This window comes from Sphaeramia orbicularis, chromosome 13, assembly GCF_902148855.1.
Source record: "Sphaeramia orbicularis chromosome 13, fSphaOr1.1, whole genome shotgun sequence".
NCBI classification, from domain to species: Eukaryota; Metazoa; Chordata; class Actinopteri; order Kurtiformes; family Apogonidae; genus Sphaeramia; species Sphaeramia orbicularis.
In genome coordinates this window covers 47,354,662-47,367,343 of record NC_043969.1, presented here as the reverse complement: position 1 = coordinate 47,367,343, position 12,682 = coordinate 47,354,662, and the positions used below count along the sequence as shown (strand labels likewise).

The following is a 12,682-nucleotide window of genomic DNA, read 5'->3' as shown; positions in this document are numbered from 1 at the left end:
TTTTGTGTGTGTTTTCTCATGTATTCTTTTGTGTACTGTTTGTGCATGTTGGTGTATGATAGCTGTGAGGCCCGTTGTTATTTATGTGAATGGAAGGACCCCCCCACCCCAAGGCCCGATCACCACCAAAATTTAATAATTTCTTCCTTGTGCCAGTATCAACATTTCTTGAAAATTTCATGAAAATTTGTCCATAACTTTTTGAGTTATCTTGCTAACAAACACACATGCACGGGAGGCAGATCTGTCTTGGCAGAGGTCTGCGCTCTCCGAGTGCTTTTCTTCTTATGTTTTGGAAATGGTATCCATCATTTAAGAAAATTGTACAAATATTGAATGTTGTCTTAGTTGTAGGTGTACAATTACCTCTGCCAGGAGGTATTGTGATCACTTTGCTTTGTGTGTTTTGCGTGCGTGTTTGTTTGTTTGTTAGCAAGATAACTCAAAAAGTTATTGACGGATTTTCATGAAATTTCCAGGAAATCCTGATATCGGCACAAGGAAGAAATGATTACATTTTGGTGGTGTGTGTGTGTGTGTGTGTGTGGGGGGGGGGGGCAGATTTGTCTTGGCGGAGGTCTGCGCTCTCCGAGTGCTTTTCTTGTTTCATAAATGCACCAGACATCGCATTATTGGAATGGAAATACAAAGTTAAATAGCAAACTCATCCCAAATAGGCAACAGCAGAGCAACCACCTCATGGTCAAATGTAGGTGGGTTTAGATATTTTTTTCATGGCTCCAGTCAGATTTCTTTCTTTTTTCGAGACAAAAATTGCTCTTTAGGTTATAAAGGTTACTGACCCCTGATCTAAAACATGCAGGGTAGTAGATTTTGAGGACCAGGGTTGGGGACCCCTGCCCCACAGATACCCTGTCTTTAATATGTCACACATCCTCGGTCACACCTGTTCTTCTACTTCCACCTCAGTGTCTGAACTTCTTCTGCTGGAGGAAACTCTGTGGACTCGTCCTACGTCGGTACATGACCGTCGTGTGCTGCTTTCCACACATAAGCCCCTTCATGAGTGGGTTCAGATCCTACCGCCGCTCCATCATTCTATCGAGTCTGATTTCCTGCGTGTGATGCCATGTGTGTTTAACTTTATACCGATAAAGGGCAGAGTCGAGGTGTGAACATGAATCACCGCTGCTGTGTGAGTGTGGAAATGGCCGTGGGAGGACTCCACTTCCTCATGTGGTTGAAGTTAATGGACGAACAGGAAACACGGGGGTGGCGCGTTGATCTTAGTGACGAGGGCGGTTAGCGTTCGAAGCACGCGACCAAATAAAACACACTTCAGATTTCTAATTTCTCAATCAGTCCTTCCTGCAGACGGAGGAAAGTGGAGTTAATATGACCCCCGTCTGAGGAAACGCTGTGATTGGATGAAACAGATGGTGATGTCACCTGAGGCTGATGTTATCCAGGCTCAAAGACAAAGACATGATGCGTCTTTCCACACGGTGATCGTTCACAGTGGAAGGAGAGTGAAATCAGAGCTGACACAAACACAACAGATTATATGGAAAATAGAATAGATTCAACTGTACAAAGGGTTTTACAGCCCCTCAACTGTCATTGTTTCACCGTTAACGACAATTAAACGAAACAACGAACTGATGAATGACTTTAGATGCAACATGTACTTTTGATGAATGTCATTTTCTGTTTGTTGTGTTGTTTATTTATTTATTTATTTTGTCTTTTTGTTCATTTTGTTGCATATTTTGGTAATTTTTTTTTGTCGTAATTGAGATTTTTGTTTGGTTTGTGGCTTTTTTTTTTTTTTTTCTTGCAGTTTTTGTGTCAATTTTATTGGTTATTTTGGTTTTGTTATTTTTAGTCACTTTGTCGATTTGTTTATTCATTTTTGTTCTGTTTTTGGTTCATTTTTCTTCATTTTATATCGACTTGTTTTTGTTCAATTGGGGTTTTTTTGGTTTATTTTTCTGTCTTTATTGAGATTTTTGTTTAGTTTGTATTCATTTTTGAGGCTTTTTTTCTTGTTGCTTTTATTTTTGTGTGTTTTGTTACTTTTTGTGTTACTTTTATTTATTATTTTGGTTTTGTTCTTTTCAATATTTCTTCATTTTGTTGAGTATTTTCTTTAGTCTTTGTTCATTTTGTGTTGTTGTTTTTTTTTTTTTTAGTAAATTTTTCCCTGGAACCAGACGAGGGGACCACTTCTCCCCCGTTCTGGCTTCCTGTCACTTACAGGATCCAGTTTAAGATTTTATTGGATGTTTTTAAGCGTTTGAATGGTTTGGCACCTCCTTCCCTTTCAGAGCTTTTAACTGTGGCTAGAAAAACATGATCCTAAAATCAGGTGTTTTCAGATGGACCAAATGCCCGTCTAAAGACTCAGTGTGACGGAGTCTTTTCTGTTCAGGTCCAAGGCTCTGGAACATTCTACCTCAACATTTCACATGTGCACTTTAAATCTGTTTTAAAAACACACCTATTGGCGCTGGCTTTTAATACAAGTGTGTGACTTTAATTTGTTTTATCTTCTGCTTCTGTTTTAGATCCTATTTATCCTATTATTGTGTATCTGTTTTTATCAGTTTAAGTATATTTCAGATGTAATTTTTTAGGTTTAGCATCTTATTTATTTTTTATTACTATTAACCCATAAAGACCCAGTGATACTTTTGTGTCAGTTCCCGAAAGAATTTTTCTCTCTATATAACCTGTCCTAATTGATTCATCACCATTTATTGTAATATTCTTTATTTTGCATTTTTTCAGTGAAAATCATGTATTTTCCCACATTTAATTCACTGATCATGTCAATGTTCATAAAAACTCAGATTAATATTTTATTATTATCATTACTAATACTTTATTTTACTAGGTAAAATCAATTGAGAATGTTGAAAGTTGAGGGTTATTATATCAGAAACAGAGAAAACTGAAGAAAAAGTTACTTTTTCAGCGAAGATATCATTAACTGAACATAAAGAGGAGTCTCTTAAACCACTATCTTTGATCCAACTCCATGGGTTTTACTGGTGAATTAATGTTGCAGAAGATGATGGTGTTTCCACAGTAACTATGGAGCCTCTGAACATCCAAACAGGTCATATCTGATGACCATGAAAAGATGATAAACTGCATTTTACACCAGTCATTTACATGTATTGACAGGATTAGTGGATCTGCAGGTATGAAACAGTTTCGATCAGTAGTTGGTTTTGGTCGACAGTGGATGTTTGGGTCTTTATGGATTAATTTTACTACTTATTACTTATATTGTGGTTACACCTATTACTGTTATCACTTTATTATAGACATATGCAAACATATTGTGCATATTATAACATTACATAATAGTTATTTATTATTATTACTACTACTTATTATTACTACTTTTTTTTATTTCTTTTACCATTGCTTTCCAATGTGCAACTCCCTGTTTTTTTTCACTACTGTTTTTTTTTTTTTTTTTTTTATTGTATTAGTATTTTCTTATAATGTTTCTTACATATGTACATTCGGTGTTGTGCTGCTATCGAAAGCTCAATTTCCCAAGGGATCAAAAAGGTTCTATCTGATCTAATTAGGTGTTTATATCCATATCTTTGGACACTTTTGGCACGTTGTGTTGTTTTAAATGTGTTACAGAACTAAACTTGACCTTGACTTTGACCTTGTGTGTAAAACTAACCTCTTTTCCAAGTCTTTTATACCCTCGACGGTTCGTTTATTCACAGATTCCTTTCACTCCACTGATCTACTGAGGCATATTTTATTATAGTGTATCTGTTTTCAGTGTGTGTGTCTGTGCTGTAATGGGGTTTTTCTGTGTGTTTTCATCAAATTTTCCCCTTGTAACATTAATACAGTTGTATGAATGTGAGTTTCCTCATCTTCAGTCTTTTTTCTGTCCTCCCTCCAGTTCTGCTCAAGTTCCGCACAGACAAAGGTCGCGACCCTGATCCACAGTCCTGTGCAGAGGACAGCCAGCTGCTGAGACAGATCCGAGACGACGTCCTGGAGGCACTGGCGGTGAGCGGCAACCTCCTGAACGACGACTTCATCAGGTACGAGTCATGAGTACGAAGTTTGACCTCAGGGTTTTACTCATTATTTGGTCTTTTTTGTTCATTTTATAATGTTTTTTTAAATTATTTGGTTCATTTTTGCCTAATTTTTGATTATTTTGCGCTTCAGTTTTTGTTTGTTTTTGTTATTTTATAAAATTTTTTGGTCATTTTTAAATTATTTTGTGTATTTTGTTCAGTTTTTAATTATTTTCTTCAATTTTGTTCATATTTTTCTTATGTTGTTTGTTTTGTCCTTCAGTGGTTGATGTTTTCTTTATCTATTCGTCCACAGCTTCTGTTTCTCTGAGTTGTCTCCGGTTTGTGCCGTGGTGGGAGGAGTTCTGGGACAGGAAATTGTTAAGGTGAATCAGACGCATTATGTCACTTATATAAACTCTGTTTCCTGTACAGAAAGGAAGAAAGAAAAAAGAGTGTTTTCACTGAATCACATATCTGCACTGATTCCTGCTTTGTATGAAAATAGTTCCAGTGTCCCTGTATGTCAGCGTCATGTTGTATCTGAAAATCCCCAGCTGAATGTGTGAGGTTGTCAGGTTCTGTTCTATGTTCCAGTCCTGTGGTCTGGATGCAGATCAATCTAACTATAGAAGTGGGTGGTACTTTCACTGGAGGAGAACTCAACTAATTAATTAAAGTCCTTAAATGACTTCTATCAGTGATCAATAGGAACTATATTAATGTCTGTAACCATTTACATGTTATAAACCATTAAAATATGGACCATCATAAGTAAAGGCACATTTTTAATATTTCAAAAATTCCTCAAAAATAAAAAAAAAGCCTGAAAAGCCAATAGATTGTGAGAACTGAGTTGCTATGGAAACGATCCAGTGTCCCTTCTCATTGGTCTGAAGTGGCAGGTTTTCAGAACGTTACACGCTAGAGTTTAACAAGTTTTCAGCTCATCCTGTCGTGAATATCTGGTGAAAACACAAGTCTCTCAACAAAACATCCGATAAAAGAACACAAATAAAAACATGCACATTCATGAAAAAACCTTTAATATAACATGACTCTGCCATCGGTGAAAAGGCGATACAGATATGGGCTGACGCTGATGTCCAGCTGATCTGTCATTTCATCTAGGTCTGATTCATCTCATGATCATCGATCTAAATTCATCACATGATCCACTTTTCAGAGACAGCGTACACATCATATTAAATAACAGCTCTTATTACTTTTCCCCTCATCTAACACTGGTGTTAAACGTCTGGTTTATCAGTGTAATGACAGAACTTTACAGACTGTTGCAGTAACTTCCCAACAGTAGAACATGTTGCTCCTGAGTCTGTTTATAGCAGCACTTCGGTGTCTGCAGCAAATTGTTCCATTTTTATCCACATTTACTGGCTGAGCTTGTGTAACATGTTGTTTTTCTGCTGAAGAAGAAATAATGACAAGGAATTACCCACAGTCCATCAGCTGCAGCTGCTGAACTGATGCATCAAGACTGATTCATACAGACGCTACAAATTATAATGGAGTAAAAACGTCACGGATTCATTATTAAACTCTGAAAAGACAAATCAGGAAATAATCTGAATGATTAATTGATAACATTGCAGCTATATGTACAGGAAAATGTGAATATTGGTCATCTAGATATTGTCAAAATTAGATTAGATTAGATTAGATACAACTTTACTGAATTTGAGGTTCCAATAGCAGCACAACAACGAATGTACACTTGTAAAAAAAATTACAAGAAAATATTAATAACAATAACAGTAAAAACAGTCGTGAAAAACAGGTAGTTGCACATTAGAAAGTACTAGTAGAACAAAGTTGAAATAATAATAATAATAATAATAATAATAATAATAAAGCAAATATTACAATATGCACAATATGTAAATATATATGTGTATATGTATGTGTGTGGATGGATGGATGGATATAGATAGATAGATAGATAGATAGATAGATAGATAGATAGATAATCACAGGATAGATATAATAAAGTGATAATAGTGATAATAACAATAATAACACAAAAACAATATTCAAGTAACAAGTAATGTAAGTATGTGAGTAATTAATAATAATACATAAGTCAGTAAATAAATAAATAAAATGCAGTTTCCAGTCAGATACAATAACACAAACCATCACACGCAGAGGAAACTAGAGGAAAAGTGGAGATGACTATTGTCTGACTATTACTGACCTATGTTTTATTAGATGAGAAAATTATAATTCAGATCATGATCCTGATTCTACCTGGAGGTCCTCATATGAACTTTAGATCAGATCCACCAGACCTGGTTATGTATGTGGCACTGAGTGTAATATTCTGGGTCTGAAATGACATCTGTGCTAAAAATAATTAACCAATAATAAGGCTTGAATATCAGTCAAGATTGATAATTGTCACGATAAACGTCAAATGAGTTGAAAAGCTTAATGGAATCAGGCTTATTTGTAGTTTTAGATTATTAATAATAAATGCAACAAAATGAAAACAACAAAAAAAATATGTGGTTTGATAGATTTTCTTAGTAACTGAAGTGAAAATGAATGAAGGTTCTTGTTCAACTTTCCTGTTCATGTCCTCACACAGTCGTGGGTGAGTTTTTATTCTTTTGTTTGTAAAAATCTCGATGAATCCTTATTGTTTATCACAGAACAAACCTCCCACTAAGCAGAGGCACAGTCGGTTTTACTTCCTACAGTATTTGTTTGCTTTTTATCCTTCAAGACTTCAGCGTTGGAGACGTTTTAATTCATCACATTCATTAAAAACAGCATCAATATTTAACGTCTGAAGTCTGAGTTGTGTGAGTGCATGACCTGAATAAGTGTCGAAGAGTCGAGGAGGCGGATCCAGATCTGACCTCAGCGCCGAGGTAACGCCAGGGTTCAGCTCAGGGTAACAGAGGGGGGGGCATGTCCGTCCATCCGTCTACTCTGTGCTGCGTCGGCGTTCATTCAGTCGACTTTGTCTGCAATGATGAAACGTACTGCAACAGGCGGACTGACATGATCCACTAAGACTGGACTGACATGATCCACTAAGACTGGACTGACATGATCCACTAAGACTGGACTGACATGATCCACTAAGACTGGACTGACATGATCCACCACCACTGGACTGACATGATCCACTAAGACTGGACTGACATGATCCACTAAGACTGGACTGACATGATCCACTAAGACTGGACTGACATGATCCACCACCACTGGACTGACATGATCCACTAAGACTGGACTGACATGATCCACTAAGACTGGACTGACATGATCCACTAAGACTGGACTGACATGATCCACTAAGACTGGACTGACATGATCCACCACCACTGGACTGACATGATCCACTAAGACTGGACTGACATGATCCACTAAGACTGGACTGACATGATCCACCACCACTGGACTGACCTGATCCACCACCACTGGACTGACCTGATCCACTAAGACTGGACTGACATGATCCACCACCACTGGACTGACCTGATCCACCAAGACATGATCCACCAAAGCTGGACTGACCTGATCCACTAAGACTGGACTGACCTGATCCACCACCACTGGACTGACCTGATCCACTAAGACTGGACTGACATGATCCACTACCACTGGACTGACATGATCCACTAAGACTGGACTGACCTGATCCACTAAGACTGGACTGACCTGATCCACTAAGACTGGACTGACATGATCCACCACCACTGGACTGACATGATCCACTAAGACTGGACTGACCTGATCCACTAAGACTGGACTGACCTGATCCACTAAGACTGGACTGACAAGATCCACTAAGACTGGACTGACCTGATCCACTAAGACTGGACTGACCTGATCCACCGAGACTGGACTGACATGATCCACCGAGACTGGACTGACATGATCCACTACCACTGGACTGACATGATCCACTACCACTGGACTGACATGATCCACTACCACTGGACTGACATGATCCACTAAGACTGGACTGACATGATCCACTAAGACTGGACTGACCTGATCCACCACCACTGGACTGACATGATCCATTAAGACTGGACTGACATGATCCACTAAGACTGGACTGACATGATCCACCACCACTGGACTGACATGATCCACCACCACTGGACTGACCTAAACCACCACCGCTGGACTGACCTGATCCACCACCGCTGGACTGACCTGATCCACCACCACTGGACTGACCTAAACCACCACCACTGGACTGACCTGATCCACCACCACTGGACTGACCTAAACCACCACCACTGGACTGACCTGATCCACCACCACCACCACCACTGGACTGACATGATCCATTAAGACTGGACTGACATGATCCACTAAGACTGGACTGACATGATCCACCACCACTGGACTGACATGATCCACCGAGACTGGACTGACCTAAACCACCACCGCTGGACTGACCTGATCCACCACCACTGGACTGACCTAAACCACCACCACTGGACTGACCTGATCCACCACCTGAAATTGAATTTCGGGGATGTAATGGTTTTACCCCAAACGCTGCCAGATCCTCTACCAGATCTCCTTGGTATTTTGGCGATAACTCGGACAGATTTGGTTGGATTTCCTCGGCCTTTAAGACCAACATAGTGGACCCCTAGTGGAAGAATCCAGTGGATTTCAGCTTCTCTATGAGTGTTCTTAGTCATCCACATGGGGGTGCTTTAGTTGGAAATCAGTTTTTTGGACATAAATCAATCAATAATAGGCAGATTGAGATCAAATTTGGTTCATTATAGAAATCTTCCAAATGTCCATGTTCTGTCTACCATCCAGAGTTCATATGGGGTCATTTTCATTCACTAGGTGGAGTTTTGTGGGGAAACATTGGTTCTCTGACCGTTATTCTGCCACTATCAGGTCAATGTAGCTCTAATGTAGTTCATATCGATTGTCTAGCAATTATCGTGGATAGATTTATATATAGCAGAGGATTGGGGGGATTTCGGGGATAAGCCTCGTTAAGTTATGATTATTTTGTCCACTTTTATTATTTTTTTCAATTATTTTATTGATTATTTGATTTTTTTTTTGGTCTAGGTTTTCATTAATTTGTTGTATTTTTTAATTTTTTTTTCATATTTTAGTTGGTTGTTTTTTGTTCATTTTTTGATTCATATTTTAATTAATCTATTATAATTTTCATTTTTTGCTCATGTTTAGATAATTTTGTTTAATTTTTTGTATATTTGATTTTTTTTATTTGTCTTAAGTTTGTTCATGTTTTGATTTTTAAAAAAATTGCCTTTCTTCATTTTATATTTTTTTGGTCATGGTTTGGTTATGTTGTTTTTTAGTCATTTTTGGACAGTTTTATATTATTGTTTCATTCATTTTCTGTTCATCATTAATGTTTATTTATCTTGTTATTTATCTTTTAATTTGCTGACCTTTGTCTCATTAGAAGTGATTTTCCTTTATTTTTCCTGTTCCTGCTTTTTCCTCAGTACCATAAATGCAGCTATAGTAAATTATATCCAGTTGTAAAAAAAAAACCCTGAAAAGCCAATTGAGAACTGAGTTGTTGCTATGGAAACGATCCAGCGTCTCTTCTCATTGGTCTGAACTGGCAGGTTTTCAGAACGTTACACACTGGAGTTTTACAAGTTTTCAGCTCATCCTGTCATGAATATCTGGTGAAAACACAACAATTGGCTGATCAGCTGTTAACATTGATGACATCATCCTTCAGCTTCAGACCCTCGACCTGGAAACAAAGAAAAATGGACCCAATATGAGCTAACCCATAAAATATTTTGTCTTTCATTCCTTCCGACCTTTAACCTTCATGCTCTTGTTTCCCTTCAGGCTCTTTCCCAAAGAGACGCCCCTCATCGCAACTTCTTCTTCTTCGACGCCCGTAAAGGCAACGGCATCGTCGACTATTTCGGACCGAACTGAAGCCATTTCACAAACGTCACCGTCCGTCTTCTGAGTTATTTATCAGTATTTGCTCCTCGTCAGATTCCTCGTTTATTGTCTCCCGTTTGTCGTCATTTGATCCGATGTCAGACATATTCTCGAACACAGGTTGTTTTTTTTACATTTACTAATAAAACATTGTGTAATAAAACTGCTCGGCCTCAGTGTTTCGGCTTCATTAAACTTCACTCGCCTGGAAAACAGATTTTATAAAGATCAGACATGCGATATCTGCCATCGTAGCAGCTAATTTAACCCATCTGGAAAGTTTTGATTTTATTCCATTCATTGCTGTATTGAGGGACAGTGTTTGGTAATCAGCAGTTACAGGTAAACAAAGGGCAGGTTCCTGAGGGATCTTAAAAGTCTGAGAAGTCTTGAATTTCCAAATCTGCATTTAATACCTTAAAAAAGTCTTTAAAAAGTATTAACGTTGGTATGGTAGGTCTTAAGTTATGTTGCCATAAACTGCCATAAATATGTTTAAATATTTCTGTTCAATGTCCAACCTGCAAAGAAAGTAACATTAGTCGACTCAGTTCCACCTTTTATTTTATTTTATATTTAATATTACTCATGGCGTCCCTCAAGGATCGACTCTGGGTCCCTTTTTGTTTTTCTTATACGTGGCTAAAATGGGTAAATGGATAGTATGGAGACATGGTGTGGTAGCCTGTTCCTACAAATTTTGGTGTTTTTTTAAAAATATATGTATGTATTTATATTTTTAACCTTAGCTCCAAACAGCATATTGATATTTAAGCATATTAACCACATAAAGTCATGTTTTTAATGACCGAAAAATAACTTTTTGAGATGCAGAAATAATTTTACATGTTTTTATGTCCTCATGCCTTCATTTTTGCAACAACCCTTTAACTCGTCTCAAACAAAACCATGACTTTTAGCCAGAACAAAGACATGCAAACATGTTACAGCTGTTTTATCTTCTTTACACTAGATCCTCATTTGTTCTGGGACGTAAATTCTCCAAATCCACTGTCTTGATCAAACTTCATCAGTCACCACCAAACTCAGCATCAACTTCTATTCCTTTGTTCTTGTTTGCTTAGTTTTCCATCACAACCTTTTTTAGTATTATTCTTATGAGTAGAATGGTGGCCAAGGTTTGTGTGTTCAGGGCTCTTTTGTGTAGTTTTGCTTCGAATTTTATTTAATTTTTTTGTCGGTCATTTTATTATTATTTATTTTTTTCAATACAACATATCTGACAAAAAAAAAACAAAAATGAGGTGAAAAACACTTTCACAGTCATACAAAATACAAATAAACCAGTGGAAAACATGCAATAAAATACAATGTAGGAGGCACTGATCCTTGGCAAACGAAACAATTGTAGCAAATCAATGTGGAGTTTTAACAAGGACAGAAGGTATTTGGGCAGTTTTTATGAACACAATACTACCTTCACTCTGTTTACCCGGATCCATTTTATGTCTTCAGATTTGAGGACATTGATTCGTCCTTGAATGAAGCTGATTGTTCGAACAACTCAGCTTTATTCTGAGGATGAAAAGTCAGTTTCTCCATGAAGTTTCTTTCCTCTAAAATGTCTAAACACCTTTTCATCCTCTGTCTGCAACGACCTTTTATATTAAGATTTTACAGATGTACATGCCATCAAGTTTTTAATCTGGATTCATGATCTGAGGTTAAAAATTCTGCCCCAAAATCGAAGGAAAATGTCAGTAATAGATGCAACTTAGTGCCAGAAACAATGATGAGAATGTGTGAATGAATCTGGTTATTCAAGGACAAGGATCGATGATGGAAAAACATTCACAAAGTAAAAATAAAGCAACTAAGAAACATTAAAAGATTTTAAAAAAAGAAAAAAATCAATGTTTCTCGACGAGTCTTCATTCACTGAGTACCTGTGACAGTATTTAGGCTTTTTTCTGATTTTTTTTTTTTCCCAAAATGTTCATATTTTCACCCTCAAACAATGTGTCAAAAACATCAATATCATGTTCTTAAGAGTTTTAGCACTGATTTGTGGTCATGAGTGAAAGTTATTTGAAATCAGTTATAACTGAATAACTTAAATAACTTTTGTACATTTTCTTTTAGATACAGCAAAATTAAAATGTTGTAATTGTAAAATTGTGAATTCAGTCAGTTGTTGCATGTATGAAGCAAGTGATTTAATCAAATTAACACATTTTGTTAATAAAGAAACTACTTTAAATGGGGAGAAAAATGGAAAATACGCATTCAGGCTTTATATTAGTTCTCTTTACATTATCCCTCATGTATGAAACTATTTGTAATTTTTTTGAATATTTTACTACAACACCAACATTATAATCTGAAAAGTATCAAACTGAACTTTATTTGAGATACATAAAAACAACAAAAAAAAACAGGTGGAAATTAAACAATAGCTGAAATCGGTGGCTCGAAAATGAATAAAATAATTACATTTGCTTTCTTTTCAATATATTGTCAATGTCTACTCAGGATTATTCTGATTGTTCTGCTGAAATTGATTAAAATATAGTAAATATACACTTACTGGCCACTATATTAGGTACACCTAGATAATATCAGGTGTACCTAATAAAGTGGCCAGTATTGCATTTATTTATTGACAGAGCATTATTTCAGGAGTTAATAAATACCATCGTTTTATCTGTACATCAGCTGAAATCCAGTTCTTCCAGTTGCAG

At 36.8% G+C, this 12,682-nt stretch overlaps 1 protein-coding gene across 1 annotated transcript in view; it reads left to right on the top strand.

Annotated features, from left to right (window-relative positions):
* Nucleotides 1-10,159, top strand: part of sae1 (SUMO1 activating enzyme subunit 1) — a 37,515-nt gene extending 27,356 nt beyond the window's left edge. The window contains exons 7-9 of the mRNA XM_030151731.1: nt 3,902-4,046; nt 4,342-4,411; nt 9,879-10,159. Coding sequence (XP_030007591.1) covers nt 3,902-4,046; nt 4,342-4,411; nt 9,879-9,971 — 308 coding nt within the window. The 3' untranslated portion in view covers nt 9,972-10,159. The remainder of the gene's footprint in view (nt 1-3,901; nt 4,047-4,341; nt 4,412-9,878) is intronic.
* Nucleotides 10,160-12,682: the final 2,523 nt, after the last annotated feature.